This window comes from Stenella coeruleoalba, assembly GCF_951394435.1.
Source record: "Stenella coeruleoalba genome assembly, chromosome: 5".
Taxonomy (NCBI): Eukaryota; Metazoa; Chordata; class Mammalia; order Artiodactyla; family Delphinidae; genus Stenella; species Stenella coeruleoalba.
Genome location: NC_137150.1, coordinates 76,803,041 through 76,821,365, shown reverse-complemented (window position 1 = coordinate 76,821,365; position 18,325 = coordinate 76,803,041). Strand labels below are relative to the sequence as shown.

General features: G+C 44.6%; 1 protein-coding gene across 1 annotated transcript in view; it reads left to right on the top strand.

Moving 5' to 3' along the window:
- Positions 1–3,476: 3,476 nt before the first annotated feature.
- The window catches only part of PARP14 (poly(ADP-ribose) polymerase family member 14), a 46,531-nt gene continuing 31,682 nt past the window's right edge, over positions 3,477–18,325 (top strand). The window contains exons 1-5 of the mRNA XM_079921336.1: positions 3,477–3,716; positions 8,821–8,945; positions 9,695–9,728; positions 12,826–13,068; positions 15,803–16,039. Coding sequence (XP_079777462.1) covers positions 3,530–3,716; positions 8,821–8,945; positions 9,695–9,728; positions 12,826–13,068; positions 15,803–16,039 — 826 coding nt within the window. The 5' untranslated portion in view covers positions 3,477–3,529. The remainder of the gene's footprint in view (positions 3,717–8,820; positions 8,946–9,694; positions 9,729–12,825; positions 13,069–15,802; positions 16,040–18,325) is intronic.

The following is an 18,325-nucleotide window of genomic DNA, read 5'->3' as shown; positions in this document are numbered from 1 at the left end:
AAGTCGGCTCTGGACTCTTCTGCAGAAGTCTCCCTCCACTTCCCAGCAACTATAGTATTAATGAACCTCAATGACCTTTTTTCACTTGGAAACACCCCTTATTTTTTAAAAAATAAATTCATTTATTTATTTGTTTTTATTTTTGGCTCCGTTGGGTCTTCGTTGCTGCGCATGAGCTTTCTCTAGTTGAGGCAAATGGAGGCTACTCTTCGTTGTGGTATGCGGGCTTCTCATTGTCGTGGCTTCTCTTGTTGCACAGCATGGGCTTTAGGCACACGGGCTTCAGTAGTTGTGGCATGTGGGCTCAGTAGTGTGGCTCACGGGCTTAGTTGCTCTGCAGCATGTGGGATCTTCCCGGGCCAGGGGTCAAACCCGTGTCCCCTAAGTTGGCAGGCGGATTCTTAACCACTACGCCACCAGGGAAGCCCCTAAATGACTCTTATTTGGGAAAATATACCATTAGGGATTACCATACTAGAGAGTGGGGGCATCAGAGACATTCCTTGTGGAAGAGTGAAGAAGATGAAACTCCTAAAAGGGATTGGAGCACAGGGAATAAGTCCACAAACTGGTGCGTGTCCATCAGGTGACTCCATCTGAGGACTGAACTTGGAGTGGTAACGGGCAGGGGAGCTTGCCTCACTTCTGAGGTCACATTCTGTTTTGGGGGACCAGGCCAGCAGTTGCAGGAGCAAAGTGAGGCAGAGAGTTCGGCATGAGGTGCTCACAACTCACTGATTCAGGACAGATGGGAAAGCCAACCCCTTCCCCAATATATACTTCAGCGGGAGAAATGGGGGGCCTGATGCTGGCTTGTGGAGAACTTGAAAGGAGTCTGATGCTAGGTTATAGAAGTCTGTAGAGAGGCTGAAAGGGGAAATTTAGATGAAGCAGAGAAAGGGAAGTTCAGCCCCCAAATGCGGATGTGGGTTGTTCTATTAAGATCAGCCAGGACTTTTTGGTGGAAAGACAAACAGGGAACAGCCACGTAAACATGGCCGCCTCTCTGCTGGAATCTGCTCTCCCCCAGGCCCTGAGAGGATGCTTGCTTCCTTGGAAGGAAGTGAGTTTCAGGAGGCAAACACCCTATGGAGACAGAGAATTGAGAGAGGATAAGCACACTGGGGGAGGAGGGAGGGTATGGGTTCAACAAATGAAAAGGGTCAAAATGACTGAGGAGAGAAGACAAAGTACTTCAGGGGCTAATGATGGTTAGCAATTTGCTCCTTCTAGAATATTTTTTTTTTCCCTTGGCTTTCAAGACCTGACATCCTGATCCTCTGATAGATTCTTCCCAGTCAACCCAGGAATAATGAGCAGCCCATGTGTGACAAAATACACTGCTAATAATTAAATAAATCCTTGAAAGCAATCCAGAAATGGCCTGCCACAACTTCTACTATAATTTATTTCTGATTTTATTTTTGTAAAACGATGGTGTGAGGAAAAAGATAAACTGTTTGCCCAGTTTAACCCAAACTGGTTAAAGGAGAGTGCTGATTTTAGTTGTGGTTTGAAGGGAAAGGGTGACAATGCCCTGAAGAGAAACAGTCACCACTGTGGCTGAGAGCCCTGGCTGGCGGTTCTGTATCTTCCCCACTTCCCCCTGCAGGGGCCCAGGGTGGTTTGGACTGGATGATGAGCGCCACCTGCAGGAAGAAAGCTGCAGGTAGGAGAAAATAGCTGAATATTGTTTAGCATTATTATGCATCAGAAATTAAAGTCCTGTAACCTCTCTTTGGCCCATCTCTGGTTCTCTTCTTCCTGAAATTTTGTTTCATTGTGATTAAGAGATAATACATAAGGTCCAGCCCTGCAGGGAGAAGCAGCTCTAATTTTGGCAGTGCCTAAGAGGCCTCATCACCTTCTTCACAGAGAAAACAGAATCTATCAGGAGAGAACTTACAGACCTTCCCATCGGCAGTCATTCAAAATCACCTACTTCTGTACTCCAGCTCCTCCTTCCTGGTGCAGTGGGAAAAGTGTCCCTTCCTTGGGCCAATGCCCCCAGGATCCCCTCCCACCTTCTCCCACAACCTGTGTCCTCAACCTTCCTTTTACTTTTCTAACACTATTTAAACATTTCTAAGCTTCTTCCAGCTTAAACATATTTTAAAAGCCAAAAACCAAAAATAACAACACCTCCCCGATTCTATAACCCCAGAAGCTGCTACCTAACTTCTTCCCTTTCACAGTCACACTTCTGGAAAGAGCTGACAGCGCTTGCTGCCTCCCTTCCCTTCCTTTCGGATCTCTGTACACCGCCCTCTACTCCCTCCTCACCAGAAGACAGCGCTTGCCAGGTCCTCTGAGTCCAAGAGACATTTCTCTCACCTGATGTATTGGTTGTATTTGATTTGAATGATGATCCCTCCTTCTCACTTGAAACATTCCCTTACTATGGTCAAGGATACACACATTCCTAGCGTCTATCCCACGTTAGTGCTCCCATCGGGTAGATGCCACTTTATCTAGCCAGCTGCTCAGGCCATGCATGGATGACCATGGAATCACGCTTGAGTGTCTGCTCTCGCTTTCCACATCCTTCCGCAAGTCCAGTATCAATTCGGAACCCCACCCCTTCTCTGTCCTCCTGGATCAGTACCCTGGTCTCAGTCACCCTCATCTCTCCCCTGCGACACTACAGTAGCCACTTGGCTGGCCTCCTGCCTCTATTCTGGCTACCGCCCAGCAGCTCAAGGGATCCCATACAAGTAAATCACACGGAACTCCCCTCTTCCCCACCCGCCAAGGTTATCTCCAATCACCCTTGGCTTCAGGTTCCATGTTGCCTCCCCATAAACCCTCCCTGAGCTCCCACACCTGGGCTAGGAGCCCCTCCTAATTTGTTCCAGGAACACCTGCGTATTCCTTCCAAAAGCACTTATTCCACTGTGTCCTAACTGCTCTGCATCCCCACGGCTTCATGAGCGCAGGGAGGGCACAGACGGTGTCTGTTGGTTGAATCCATTCAGCGTGCGTGGCACCTAGCCAGTATTCCATAAAAAGACAGCTGTGAATGTACTGTCTCCCCCACGTCTCTAGACACAGAATATTAACAGGTCAGGAGGGAAGCAAGGTAAAATTCTGATAATTAGGTGACTGTCGAAAGAAGACTGAAAATGGGCCCCAGACATTCTAAAGAATCAGAGTTTGTAAAATGGCGGCCTGCGGCAAAAATTAAGCTTTCTTCGTGTTTCCGCAAGGTCCAGTGACCAGAGCTGCTGATTTCACCTGTGGCTTGGGTGAGTGGCAGAGAGTGCCCTGAGCTTAGGGTCCCGCGTATACAGATGCAGGGAGGCCACGAAGGCGATACCACCTTCTGCCGTGGTCCAGAGATGAAGGTGAAGAATTGGGGAGGAGGCGTCGGGAGGACGGTGGTTTCTAGTCCCAGCTTGGGGCAGCTGGGGAAGTTCCAAAAGCAGGAACTAAAGGTGGGAGGAGTGTTCTGGGAAACGAAAGCGAAAGATGTTTAACCACCGGGATCTGGGAGGGGCCTGCAGTCGGAGCCAGACCAGCGGAGAGGAGGATGGCTGCGCCTGGCTCCTTCCCGCTGCTGGTCGAAGGGTCCTGGGGTCCTCACCCCCCGAAGAACTTGAGCACCAAGTTGCAGATGTACTTCCAGAGCCAGAAGAGATCAGGAGGCGGGGAGTGTGAGGTCCGCCAGGCGCCGGGGAGCCCGCCTCGTTACCTTGTGCTCTTCTACCTCGACGACGGTGAGGGGGGCAGGGGTGCGGGGGAGAGGGGACAGCGGGGGCTCTCCTTCCAGGGAAACTTGGGGCTGGGGCGCGGGGCGGGAGATTTCGTCCGGCTCCGGCAGCAGGTGTAGGAAAGAGCGTGGGGCGCGCAGAATAGACAAGACGCGTCGGGGACGCTGCGTGCGCGGCGCTTCCAGGCGCTCCCGGAGCTGGTGGCAGACCTCCCAGGTGGTTTAAATAAACATTAGCACCGTGTGACTGAAGGGAGCTGCCTGAGAGCTGGTGCACCCACCTCATTTTACGAGGCTACATCGTGTAGTGGCATCGTGTGTTAGGGGCAGAGCTGCAATGCCATTGCAATTTTTGTCTTCTTCCTATGAAAGCCGCAGTTCTGGAACTCCAGAGGTTTTATGGGAACACAATTTGAAGGGAAGAGAAGGTTTCCAGGAAAGTCACATCTAAACTGACTCCTGAGGGTGAATTCAGTTCTTGATAGGCGAGATACTGGGGAGGGCTCTCCAGATGGGAGCTGACTACAGTGCTGGGGACGGGAGAGCAAAGGCATCTCCAGGGAAGTGCTGGGCGCCCTTGGGCAGCTTTGGTTTGAGGAATGAGCCCTTTCCTTATCTCTGTGCACAAGCGAGGTCTGGAGACTGGCTCTAAAAAGAACAGGTGGGATCTGGGAAATTTTATAAGATTACAAAGGGGGTGCTTGTATTTTAAAAAATCTTAGGCCTTCTTTTATTAAACTTCCTTTTTAAAAAGAAGTGGGGTGGAAATTAAGGCTAATAGAATATTGGGTTGAGATAAAAGAGGACCTTGCATGACGTGCTAAGGAGTATGAACTTTCCCCCACAGGGAGGCAGGGGAGAGCCATGTCCAAATATACTTTTGGGAGATAAGTTTGGTTGCAGATAAGTACAGTGATTTCTGTTGGGAGAGACCATGGACATCAGACCTTTGAAGAGTGTCATGCAATGTCCAAGTGAGGACCAGTGAGCCCTTGAACAAGGAAAGTCAGCATGGGGATGGAAGATGCATGTTTGCGTACCGTCTGGATTTGGTAACTGATTCTACAGGATGCTCCGCTTGGGAGAGAGAGAGAGGGAGAGCCCCTGTGCTTTCTCTTATTTTTTAGATGGGGAAGGATGGAGGGAGCTAAGCAATGTGAGGAGTCACAGGGATTTCCCCATGGTGGAGATTCCCAGTGATTCTGGGATCACTTGGGAGAGGGGCAGAAGCACTGCCTAGAATCTCATTGTCTGCATGTAAATATAGAGACTTATTGGAGGGGAAAGGCAGGTACTGTTGATCAGTGCACCGTATCTTCGTCGAGGGTCTGCTGGAACCTCTCCAGTCGGTTTCAGGGTGGTCCTCAGGCTGGGAGCAGGGGTGGCATTCTGAGTTGATTGAGGGTTAGGAGTTTTGAACTTTGAGGGGGAAGTTCCCTCCCCATAGGCAATTGAGCAGCTGAGTTAACCTCTCCTCATGCTGTTGCTATTAGGGAAGCGGGAGGACAAGTACCCACCAGTTATCTGCTTGCTCGAGACACCTACCAGGTCTGCACTGGGAAGCACATGACCTGCTGTTCTCCCAGTGCACAGTTTTTTCCATCAGGATCTCAAAGGCAAGGATGTGGGCAACCACTGACCCTGCCTCCCTGTTGCTGGATTTGGAGAAGCATTTGGGTCAGAGGAGAAGCAAGGAGGCTTACGAGGCCATCAGAGCAATTGGAATGCTCTAGGGCAGGGATGCAGAAAGGAAAGAATGAAACCCAGAGAAGAGAGGGGTGCACAGACCCGTGTGAAGGAAGCGAGGTGGGCAGGGGTCAGGAGACCTGCCTGACTCAGAGCCCTTAGAACAATGTCAAAAAGTTTTCCAAGGGTTAATTTCACCAAGCAATGCTCAAAAGGGCATCTGTGCAATGTGAGCCGTTTCCCCGGGGCTTCACTTTTCCTCAAAGGATTTTACCATTTTGATTCCGATTATCAACATCACCATGGACCTGGCCCTTAGGGACACTTCTTTCTTCTTTAAAATCCCATTATCCTCAAGAGTAGTCCTCACATTGCGGCAACAGACCTCCTGCATCCAAATCACAACGGGTTAAACAGGCACATTCCCAGCTCTGTCCTAGAGACTCAGGTACCCTGAGTGTGGGGTGGGTGGGAATCTGCATGTTTAACCGCACCCCAGGTGACACTGATTCGCTAAAGTCTGAGAATCCTGTTGTTTGTTGATGACCCTGAATGAACAAAAAGGGAAATAATTGTAGAAAATACAAACCTCGTAAAAATACAAACAGCAAAAATATAATTGTGTGGTGATAACATCATTCTGTTCTAGTCCTCAAAGCAGAAGTGATTTCAGTCTCCCTGCGAGGTTTCTTCCTTCCCATCTCCCAGCCTGCTTTCTCCCTTCACCCACCTCTAGACTGCTCTAATGCCCTTCTTGCAGTAGTACCCACCCAGCCACACTCACAGCTTAGTGCAGCTCTTTGTATGGTCAAAGTTCTTAGGCGTGGAAAGTCCCTGTTCAGTTTTGGTTTCCTCCCAGAGGAATGGCTTTCTCAGAAGCAAGTGGTCAGGAGTTTGCTAACATCATATTACCTACCCCAGCACTGTCCCTCGGACAAAGGTCTTCTTCCACAGGAACACCCTCTGCCCTCCAGGGAAGGAAGTGGCCACAACAGGTGCAGGCCTATAGTGTAACACAACTTGATTCTTATCATTCACATAATAAGAATGAGCCCCAAAGCACTCCTCTGTAGAAATGAGTGGATAGCAAACAGAAACTACTTGGAAGCTGTGTACTTCTGTATAATTGGCTGAATTTCCGAAAAGTCGAGTGTAAATTGCCTTGTCAGATTTTAAATCCCGGGCTTCCCTGGTGGCGCAGTGGTTAAGAATCTGCCTGCCAATGCAGGGGACACGGGTTCAAGCCCTGGTCCCGGAAGATCCCACATGCCGCGGAGCAACTAAGCCCGTGCGCCACAACTACGGAGCCTGAGCTCTGGAGCCTGCGATCCACAACTACTGAAGCCCGCGTGCCTAGAGCCCATGCTCCGCAACAAGAGAAGCCACTGCAATGAGAAACGTGCGCACCGCAACGAAGAGTAGCTCCCGCTTGCTGCAACTAGAGAAAGCCCGCGTGCAGCAACGAAGATCCAACTCAGCCAAAAATAAGTAAAAAAAAATTTATATAAAAAAACGATTTTAAATCCTGTTTCAGATGTGTACGTTTATCATCTTTTCTGGTCATAATTTTGCTCCTGATTATTGTCAGCTTCTCCTTAAATTAAATATGGATGGTCTGAGATTGGTACAGAAGAGAGCCTGTCCACATGGGTAAGGGTGTTTAGATGGCAGCATTTCAGCTCTTCTTCCTCCCAGATTCACTTTCTCCTTGTTGCGGATCACTTGCTGTTACTGCTACCACTTGCTCTCTTAAAATAGTTGTGCCCATACATATTACACACAATCTCAGAACACGCTGGCACATGTAGATACCTGGACAGGACTCTACCAAAGTATAGGGAATAATAAAAGGAATGTAACACAGAGGTCCATGACTCTAGATAGCTTGGCTTATAAAACTTAGCCTGCTCTCTGGGCTCAGGGGTCCTATCCAGTCCTTAGTCCTCACTCCAGCTTAGGACAGCTTATCAGGAGTCCATGCAAAAACACCCACCCTGCTCACAAAGAATGAAATTAGAGTCTGGCATTCCTTCTCATACTGTTTTTGAGGCCTGTTTTTGAGGTGGCATCCAATTAAGTCATTACCTCCCTCATCCTCTGCATGGATGGTTGAGGTGGGAAAGCTATTCAAGTCCCTTTTTTTTTTTTTTTTTTTTTTTTTTTTTTTTTTTTTTTTGCGGTACGTGGGCCTCTCACTGTTGTGGCCTCTCCTGTTGCGGAGCACAGGCTCCGGACGCGCAGGCTCAGCCATGGCTCACGGGCCCAGCGGCTCCACAGCATGTGGGATCTTCCCGGACCAGGGCACGAACCCATGTCCCCTGCATCAGCAGGTGGACTCCCAACCACTGCGCCACCAGGGAAGGCCTCAAGTCCCTTTTGATGAAAGATTCTACCTGTATCTTCAGCCTTAGCAGGCAACCATATCAGAATACAACATAGTAGCCCAACATCCATAGCAGAGCCACACCTGTGAATGCAGGGCACTCTCCAGGGTTCTCCTTCGCCCTGACCTCTTCGTACCGCCTGACTACGTTGGCCAGGCCTCCTCCTGTAAACTCACTCATTCCCTGTTCTCCACTGTCTCAGATACACCGCTTTTCCTTTTCTCTCTCTGACTGCTCCTTCTTATAATTGTACAATAACTTACAGTTACACAGCTCTTATGGGTGTCACAAAATTCATTCACAGACACTGCTTCACGTATGGAAACTGAGACGCAAGAAGTTAAGATATTTTCTCAATGACACAGCTAGTTGGTGGCAGAGTTGGAATTTGAATCCAGGTCTTTGGACTCATGTCCACTGTTCATTTTTTTCTTCCACTACAGCCCAGCTGCCAAATATGTGTTAATTTTTTTTTTTTTTTTTGGTAAGAATCTCTCCCATCTTATCATCACAGGTTAAAGAATTGATTGAAATACCTTTTTAATGAGGCTCCTCGCTATTCTGCTTATGTTCACCTGAGTCACTTTCCTAAAACATGGCTTTCATAATGTCATGTCCTAGCATCCCTGGCTCACAGTGAGGGATGCTTTAATTATTTCCTTTCACTGTAGAATAAATAATGTTACCTTTCTGAGTGCCTACTGGGCATCACATACTGTACTAAGTTCTTTATAATGTTTCTTGAATCTAATCCATGTTAACACCCACACAAGACAGTCTTCATCAATTAATAGACAAGAAGACTGAGATTTTGTAAATAAGGCTTATTAAGGAACATGCTCAGGGTTAAAAAAGTAAGTTTAAAGATAGAATTCAAATCTGTGTCTGCTTGCTAAACTTCCCCCTTTTCACCACACATAGCCTCTCTTGAGAAACTGACCAAGCCGTTGACTGATGATGATGAAGCCTACAGAAATCACAGAATAATTTTGTGAACAAAGATTGCTTTAACAGTTGCCTTTTTTTTAAAAAAAATTTCAGTTCGGCAGCAAGTTCTGGCGAGAGAGAACCACGAGTTAGTATGGCCAGGAAAAGGAACATTCAAGTTAACTGTCCAGTTTCCCAGAGCCACGGATGAAGTCCAGGAGGGGAAAATTCCAAAAATGGTAAGGAAAGGGGTGATTACAAGGGAAGTAGGGTGTTCTCCCAAGGTGTGTGGGATGGGAACCACGATGAGGAAATACAGTGGAATGAGAAGTACAACTCAAATTGGGGTGAGGAAAGCAACTTACAGATGTGGAGGGAGTGAGAGTGGTGATAGGGTAGATATGAAATAATGGAAGAAGAAGCACTTTTTGTTTGATTTTTGACGCTTTTGAAAATTCAAGATTGGGGGGTTACCATAATGGTGGTTTGAGATGTAAAATCTTGGGTCTGTTTGTCCCAGGTACTTGCTATATTGGTTTCATTTTCACATGGTTTAGAGGGGCCAGCGATCTATACTGTAATGTGCTAAGTATTTCCTCAAGTGTAAAATGGGATAGTAGTAGTACTGACCTCTTTGGATTATTGGGTTGTTGTGAGGATTAAATGAGACAGCCTTAGGAAAGCACATGGCCTAGTGCTTGTTAATAGTACACACTCAATAGATGTTAAATGGGAAAACGAACATGAGCTAAATTATTTCTCTGACTTAGGTCTTACCTCAGACACTTGGTGCTCCTTTGGGGTTTCTTTTATTTGTGACTCGTTTTTACAGGTGATTTGTGTGCTATATATTAAACAGCATCATTGCCTGTGCTTTTAGTTATAATTTCTGTAGACCCTACATCTCCAGTCTGGTCCTAGGGACACTTTCTTAATGTAAAGAGATTATTAGTAATTTATTAATGCTACTTTATTGTTTGGGTTTCAGGAATCCAAGACCAAAGAACGTGTCAAAGAATCAGGTAACTTTTCATCCACCAGGCAGTTTTGCTTTCAATATTAAACACTATGTGTTGCGGAGGTCATCCTTCTCTTCTTGACTTCACAAGGCAGGGTTTGTTAGCTGAGAGATGCTTTGGGCTGCATCATCTCCATCCTCCTAGCCAGTTGTGCAAGGGTTGCCTCTTGAGCCCTAAGGGTTCAGGTCAGAAGGATGGGAACAGCTCTCTCTGTGGGGGCTGGGAGACACCTTGCAATTGATGGGAGGATAAAGAGGTACCCGGGAGGTGGATGAACTGACCTTCAGAGTCTACCTGTGCCCATCCAGCCATTGTGAAGCAAGGACATGATGTGACAGTGGGTGCTGTGTGTGGCTAAGTCAGTTAGTGTTGCTTTCTGAGCGCTGGGTGCAGGATGTGGGTGTAGCTCTCCAGACCAGCGGCAGCTCTTCTCGTCCCATCTGCCGTAGGAAACAGCCAGCAACTTAGTAGCTATACAGTAGGACCTTGTTGTTTATCCACCCTATATATAATAGTTTGCATCTGCTAATCCCAAACTCCCAATCCTTCCTTCCCTTACCCCTCCTCCCCCTTGCCAACCACCAATCTGTTCTCTATGTCTGTGAGTCTGTTTCTGTTTTGTAGATATGTTCATTTGTGTCGTATTTTAGATTCCACATAGAAAGACAAATACCATATGATATCACATATGTGGCCTCATTTCTTACACCTCTGCACAAGTGCTCCTTAAGCTTCATTTGTCAAATTGCCACCATTTCCTAAATGGTTTTGGTGTAGTCTCGGCACTCTGCCTATACTTCTGTTGCTCACAATACATTCTACTCCACTTTTCTCTACCTAAATTCTAGGATAGTCTTCAGGACCTACTCAGGTTCTTCCTCTTCTCTGAAGCCACTCCAGGCCAGCCCAGTTCCTTCATCTCCCTGGTTTGATTCTTGGCTTGATCGTTGACACAATCAAGTTGACTTTATTTGGCAGTCAACCAAGCCACTCTTGTGATGAAGCTTCTAATAGTCATGGGGTTATAAACTATATTGGTGGAAAGGCTCTTTCCATTCACTTAAGTCCAATCATCTCATTTTGTAATTAAGAGATGTGCCCAAGGTCACGTGGCTAAAGAGTGGCAGAGTCAAGGGTCGAGCTCATATAGCTCACCCCGACTCCGGTAGTCGTTCCGGTTTGTCATGCCTGTCTCACTGAATGCTAATTTATGTTGTTATCGAATCCTTAAGCTATTTTTTATTTGGCATGAGTGTGTGTTTGTGTGGTGTCACATCCAGCACATAACAGGAGTTTTTGTCAGGGTCATCTAACTGCTGTAACAAACAAGCCCCCCAGATCACAGTTCAGTGTAGTCGGCAGCTAGGGTGGTGGGGGGAGTCTAGACTGCTTCACACAATTATTCAGGAATCCAGGCTCCTTCCATCTTTTTGACACCGTTATCTGTGATATGTGGCCTTCAAGGTCAGTGCAAGGGAGAAGGAGATTCACATAAAGGAGATTTGATTGGCCAGGTCTGGAAAATGGAATTCACCAGATCCACCCATATTCCATTAGCCACATGAACTCTACTGTAGGAACTCAACTGTAGGAAGTCTGGGAAATGTTGCCTAGGAAGAAAACAAAATGGATTTGGTGAGCACATAGCATTTTACTCTGCCATGATAAACATTTACAAATGTCAGTTCCATTTCTTATTTATTTATTTATTTTTGTATACATCCATTAGAAAACTGGTAATTTCCTTTTCTAGCATTTTTTGTATGCACCCATCTCCACACAACCAGTGCCTTGAACATAAGGGTGCTAATTGGATAGTTGCTCACAGAATGTCTAAAGATCATAACATACTCATTATGCTTCATTGCACAATCAGAGTGAGACTGACCTCCTGTATACAGTTAACCCTTGAACAACACGGCTTTGAACTGCGTGGCTCCACTTATACGTGGATTTTTTTCAATAAATATATTTGAAAAATTTCTGGAAATTTGAAAAAACTCACAGATGAACTGCATAGCGTAGAAATATTGAACGAATTAAGAAAAAATTAGCTATGTCATGAATGCATAAAATATATGTAGATGTATATATAACATACAAAAATATGTGTTAATCGACTGTACTGTTCATGTTATCAGTAAGGCTTCTGGTCAACAGTGGGTTATTAGTAGTTAAGGTTTTGAGAAGTCAAAGTTACACGCAGTTACTTGGCCGTGCAGGGGGTTGATGCTCCTATTCCCCGTGTTGTTCAAGGGTCAACTGTATATGTAACTCACTTATGGCCAACGATGAAGCAGAACAAGCTGGCTTGGGTGGTTGCTATTCTGTAAGTTTGAGGTATACCCATAATTCTCTGGGCCATTTTATCTTCCATGTGCATTCCTTAGTCATTCACCGTAAGTATCCTTTTTCTCTCCAGTGATAGGAAATTATTGCTTTTCAGAGCATAATGTGTTAGGTGATACCCAAATATGGGCATGGGATAGTCTTGCTCTTCTCCAGTGACCTAAGCAGTAATTCTCCAATTCAAACATTTATTGAGCCTCAACTATATACCATATGCCATCCATACAAAGATGAATAAATATGTCCCTTGCTTTGGAGTAGCTTGGTTCAATAACTGTAATTTGGTGCTGTGATAGAAATATATGTCAAGTGCTATGAAAAACAAGGCAGGTTCCTTAGAGAAACAAGGCAGAAAAGAGTGTAATAAAATTGAACATAATCATCATCATATTAATAGACAAGTACTATTTTTTATTTTAATTATATTAAGCTAAAAGTCCTCTAAGATCTGTTTTTTTTTTAAAATATATTTTTTTATTTGGCTGCGTTGGGTCTTCACTCTAGTTGCGGCCCCTGCGGCATGTGGGATCTTATTTCCCTGCCCAGGGATCGAACCCATGTCCCCTGCATTGGAAGGGGGATTCTTAATCACTGGATCACCAGGGAAGTCCCCTAAGATATGTTTTATTTGAGTTAGCCAAGAGACCAGGAAGGGAACAGGGCAGTGTAATTAACTTATGATAATTTACTTTGCTAAGAACACGGTAGATAAATATAACATCTTGTACCCTTTTTGTCTCCCTAAAATCAGATGCATCAGAAGAACTAGATGCAAATATCTCTCTCAACAGAAGATCAGAAAAAAAGGAAGACGCCCCCAAAGAATGTGAAAATATTTCCTCTTTGGTTGCATTTGAAAATCTGAAGGCAAATGTGACTGATATGATGCTAATCTTCTTAGTGGAGAACATAAGTGGCCTGACCAATGATGACTTTGAAGTGGAATTAATACAAGATTTTAATGTTGCTGTAGTTACCTTTCAAAAATATACTGGTAAGATCGAAGGATGCTCCATTTGTCAGCCTACCTTGCACTACACTTTGGGATTTGGGACACCTAGATTACGGAACGTTTCTGAAAGCTTCACTCTTTCTAATAGCTAGTAAGAGAGGATTCCAAGTTAATACAGATGCTTTCTTATTTTGAAAGAGAAGCAAATTCGTTCTGAAACCAAATTCTGATTTTTTTAAATAAGTTTATTCATTTTATTTATTTATATTTGGCTGCGTTGGGTCTTTGTTGCTGTGCGCAGGATTTCTCTAGCTGCGGCGAGCGGGGGCTACTCTTTGTTGCTGTGCGCGGGCTTCTCATTGTGGTGGCTTCTCTTGTTGCAGAGCATGGGCTCTAGGCGCGCGGGCTTCAGTAGTTGTGGCACAGGGCTCGGTAGTTGTGGCTTGTAGTCTCTAGAGTGCAGGTTCAGTAGTTGTGGTGTACGGGCTTAGTTGCTCCGCCGCATGTGGGATCTTCCTGGACCAGGGCTCGAACCCGTGTCCCCTGCATTGGCAGGCAGACTCTTAACCACTGCACCACCAGGGAAGTCCCTCTGATATGTTTAATAAGTCAAACTTTATTGTATGAGTTTGTGTGTGCATGAGAGAGAGAGACAGACAGACAGAAAGACAGAAATAACACACCGAAACAGAAATCTAAAGTCAGGTTATTAAAGAGATTCCAAGCAAAGGACTCAATGTTTTCCCATGTGTTATCTCATTGGGAGGAGTAAATATTGATCTGTGTTACTAAACTGGACTTATTGGAGAGTAATAATAACAGCAAATACTCATATAGTGTTACTATGAGTCAGGTACTATGCTAAGTTTGTTCCATGTATTAATTTATTTGTTCCTTTCAACAACCTTTTGAGATTATTATTATTCCTCATCTTACAGTTGAGGAGACAGAGACACAGAGATGATAATCAGAGACAGAGATGCTAATAACTGGAAGAACTGGATTTGAACTGAAGCAGCCCACCTCTATAGAGCTTGTTCTCTTACCCCTTTACCATATATTTCCTTAGTGGGGTTGGCTAAAAAGTTCGTTTGGGTTTTTTGTAACATTTTACGGAAATACTTTCATGGTTGTCACATATGCAGGGATGAGTAAGTGCATGTGACGCAGAAAGTGAGTGCTCTTTAAGGTCTATGTGAGGAGTCTGTGGACAGTTTCTGAGATTGGAAGAGCCATCTCTGGAAGTCAAGGAAATTTTCCAAATCCAAGCCCTCACCATTCCACGGCCATGGCAGTGGAATGGTTGATCTTAATCAACCAGCACAGGTCATGAAGTCAAAATTCTAGTTCCACCATTTAACTAATTATCTGAGGTTGACCACGTTACTACCCTCTGTGTGCTTTACTTTCCTCATCTATAAAATGGGGACAATAATACTTACCTAGTACAGTTTCTGTGAGGATCAAATAAGATGGTGTTTGAAAAGCTCTTAACATAGTACCTGAGACATGATAAGGACTCAATAAAGGGAGCTATTATTCAAATTTATGATTATTTCTTATAAAGGTAAAACTAAGTTGACTTGCTTTTGTTCATTGATCAAAAATCTTGATACCTACTACGTGCCAGGTACTTGTCTTGCTGTAGGTACATAGATGAATTTTTTGGTTCCTGCTCTTGAGGAACTTGTGTGGAGCAGGGAGGAAATCCATTCATAAGTGAACAATGAAGATGCAAGAGGAGAAGCTGCTTCCCTCATCTGTGAACAGCAGGCTGTGGGGAATGGGAGGAAAGAGGACACAAGAATGGTGGCTTGGTTTTTCTTTGAAGTTTATACTCCAGCAGTACCAGGCTATCAGGTCTCAGATGTGCTGTGTTGCTACACACCCCTGCTGGTCCCTCTGCCTGAAATGTTTCCTCCCCTTAAATACCCGGTAAACTCTTCTTCATCCTTCAAAACTCAGATCAGTGACTACTTACTCTGGGAATCCTTGTCTGATTCCCAGTATTAATCTTCCCACCTCATTTGATCCCCAAATAGGCCATTTGTTTGCTTTCAAGACTTCCTCCCTCCTGGATGGTGAACTTTCAAGGAGCTGTTATATCCATCCCCTCTATCCCCGGATCCTAGCCCGGAGCCTGTTACATCATGGGCTCACCGTCAATATTTATTAATTTGAAAGAGATAATTGGGCTGAGTCTGGAAGGAGGAACAGGACCAGGGTAAAAAAATTGGAGAAGGGCGCTTTAGACAGAGGAAATTGTATATACAAAGGCAAAAGAGAATGTAGTTTTCAAAATAATCACTGGGTTTTGTGGCAGTGTGGAAAATAAAATGAATGGTCGGTAATAACAAGAGGTGACATTTAGAAATTAGTTTGAAGTCAGATAGCCAAGGGCATTGTAAGCCTAGCCAAGGAGCTTGAACTCATGCCTGCAGGTAATGGGGAGCCGAGGAAGGAGTGAAATGAGGAGATTTGTATTGTAGAGAGTGCATTCAGGTGGTGATGTCAAGGAGGGGTGGAAGGGGCTGTGACTAGAGGCAGGCGCACGACTCAGTGTCAGCAGTCCAGGTAACACGTTCCTATGTGCATTGCTGTTCAGAGACTGGAAGCTTTAGGCACGTAGATTCTCATGTGGGAATTAAAATCTTGCATTTAAAAATTGGGTGCTTAGCCTCCCTCCTTTATCTCAATTAATATTCAGTTTCTTCTATATAATATAAAGATATAATCATAATTTTTGATTGATTGATTAATTGATTATGGTTTGTAGATGCCCTGAAATTTGTTGATGAATGTGTCAAGCACCATTCAGTGAAAGAACTTCAGCTTTCTGCAAGACTTCTGGAAGTGACAAAAACAGTCCGAGTTGAAAACCTGCCACCTGGTGTTGATGACCATGATTTGAAATGTTTATTTGAAAATCCTCGTAACGGAGGGGGAAGAGTGGTCAGCATTGAATGTTTTCCTGATGAGAGTTCAGCACTGATTGAATTTTTCGACAGAAAAGGTAATACCTATTAGCCTAATTTTGTAAACCTTACCTAGCATAATTAAAACCATTTTAATAGATCTTAACAGTTAACAGTTGAATTCTGATGTATTTTATTTTTATCTGTATATATTTTTGTTTTTTTTGTTTTTAAAATTTATTTATTCATTTATTTTATTTTGGGCTGTGTCGGGTCTTAGTTGCGGCACACGGGACCTTTGTTATGGTGCACTGGCTCAGTAGTTGAGGCGTGCGGGCTTCTCTCTAGTTGTGGCGAGTGGGCTCCAGAGTGTGTGGGCTCTGTAGTTGCGGCACACAGGCTCTCTAGTTGTGGCTCGTGTGCTCAGTAGTTGCAGCACGTGGGCTTAGTTGCCCTGTGGTATGTGGGATCTTAGTTCCCCGACCAGGGATCGAACCCATGTCCCCTGCACTGGAAGGCAGATTCTTAACCACTGGATCACCAGGGAAGTCCCTCCATATATATTTTTGGAAATCCAAGTAGCAATCCCGTACGTCTGGTATATCATGCTAAGTGAATCCAGTGATTCAAAACTTTAGAGAAGTAATGTCAAGTTTTTGAAAGATATGAGGAGATTCTCTCATGGGTCTGTACTTGTGACAGACTGAAAAATATATAATTCTTAGAGTCTTTGAGATACCGTATTTAAAGAGGTGATCTCTGTTTTAGCTATACATTTGGTAGAAATTCTCAAGTTAACTTCAACAAGATTAGGTAAAGAAATACTCAGAAACACACAGTTCCTATAAAGTATCTTCACTTCCTGCTTCACTTGTCAGTGTCATCATTCAGAAATTAATAGGGGTGGTTTCACATGATCAGTGGACGCCTGCTGGATTGTGCTTTGCAATGACCCTGTGAAAACCTTGCCCAGCTGAACCTTAGGGAAATGTTTCTGAGGGATTCGTAGACATAGATTGCCAGTTCTCTGAGGCATGTGCAAGGTCAGCTTGGAGATTCCACTGATGTTCAGAGGTCAAGGCTGAGGAGTAGGAATTAGGGAGCCGGACTTCTTAGGGAAAGAAGGAACGTTGTGCTTGGGATCAACTGAGGGAGGATGAGATAGGATCATGTGGAGTGCCACTCACTTAAAGTAAACTGTTTCATAGGGGTACTTGGAGGAACCTCCTTTCAGCTGTTATGAGTTGGGGAAATTGTGGTGAAGGTATGGTTTGGATTAAAATGGAATGAGAGACCTAGCGTTCCTTGGGCAGAGGGATGAAAGATGAGCTTCTGTTGCGTGTTCTTTAAATCTCTCTCAGGGAAATTTACCTTGGGCCCAGGGGGAGAGCTACATAGAACTGTTACTCTAGAAGTTAACCTCCCAGCTTATGATGGGAGTTGACAACTATGGGGCTTTCGATCATCTTGAGGGCATGGGGCAGTTGGGTGTGTCCTCAGAATGTCTGTGTTACATGTGTATGAATAATGATAGGAGCTATTTTATTCAGGTTTATTTTACGCTAGAGCCACACTCGTAGGGCACTCTCAAAAGTTGCTCTTTGCCCTGACCTCTTTGCACCATCTGACTATGTTGACCACACCTTCTCCTCAAAACTCACTCATTCCCTGTTCTCTGTGTCTGAGATACACTGTGTCTGATTTTCCCTTTCTCTCTCTGGCTGTGTCTTCTTATGAATATGACTTACACTTGCACAGCTCTGCAGGGTGCTACCAAGTGCATTCTCAGACACTGCTTTATGGGCGTTGCTATTATTGTAATCCCTGTTTTACAAATGAAGAAACTGAGGCACCGGAAGGGCCAATAACTTGACCAAGGTTACACAGCTAGTAAGTGACAGAGCCAGGATTTGAACCTGGGTAGTCTGGCCCCATAATCTGTGCTCTTAACTTCTCCACTTTCCCCCAATCTCCTGTACATCTATAACATTAATTTTTCTTGTAGGATATTTCACCACTTACAATGAGTTAATAATGAGGCAAACTGTAGAGAAAGCTGAATTAAAAACAGAATTTATTTAGCAATATTGTACTTTATATAGATCATTTGAGAGGAATAAGTTAGGCAGTTTACTCTGAAATTATTTTGTTCAACTTCACAGAATCCAATTCACAAAATCTTAAGGAAGGGAACTCTTATCGAATGCTTGTTGTACATGAGAACTTTTTTTAAAAAAATATTTTATTTATTTATTTATTTGGCTGTGCTGGGTCTTAGTTGCGTCATTCGGGATCTTGAGTAGCGGCATGCGAACTCTTAGTTGCGGCACGCATGTGGGATCTAGTTCCCTGACCAGGGAGCATTGGGAGTGCAGTGTCCTATC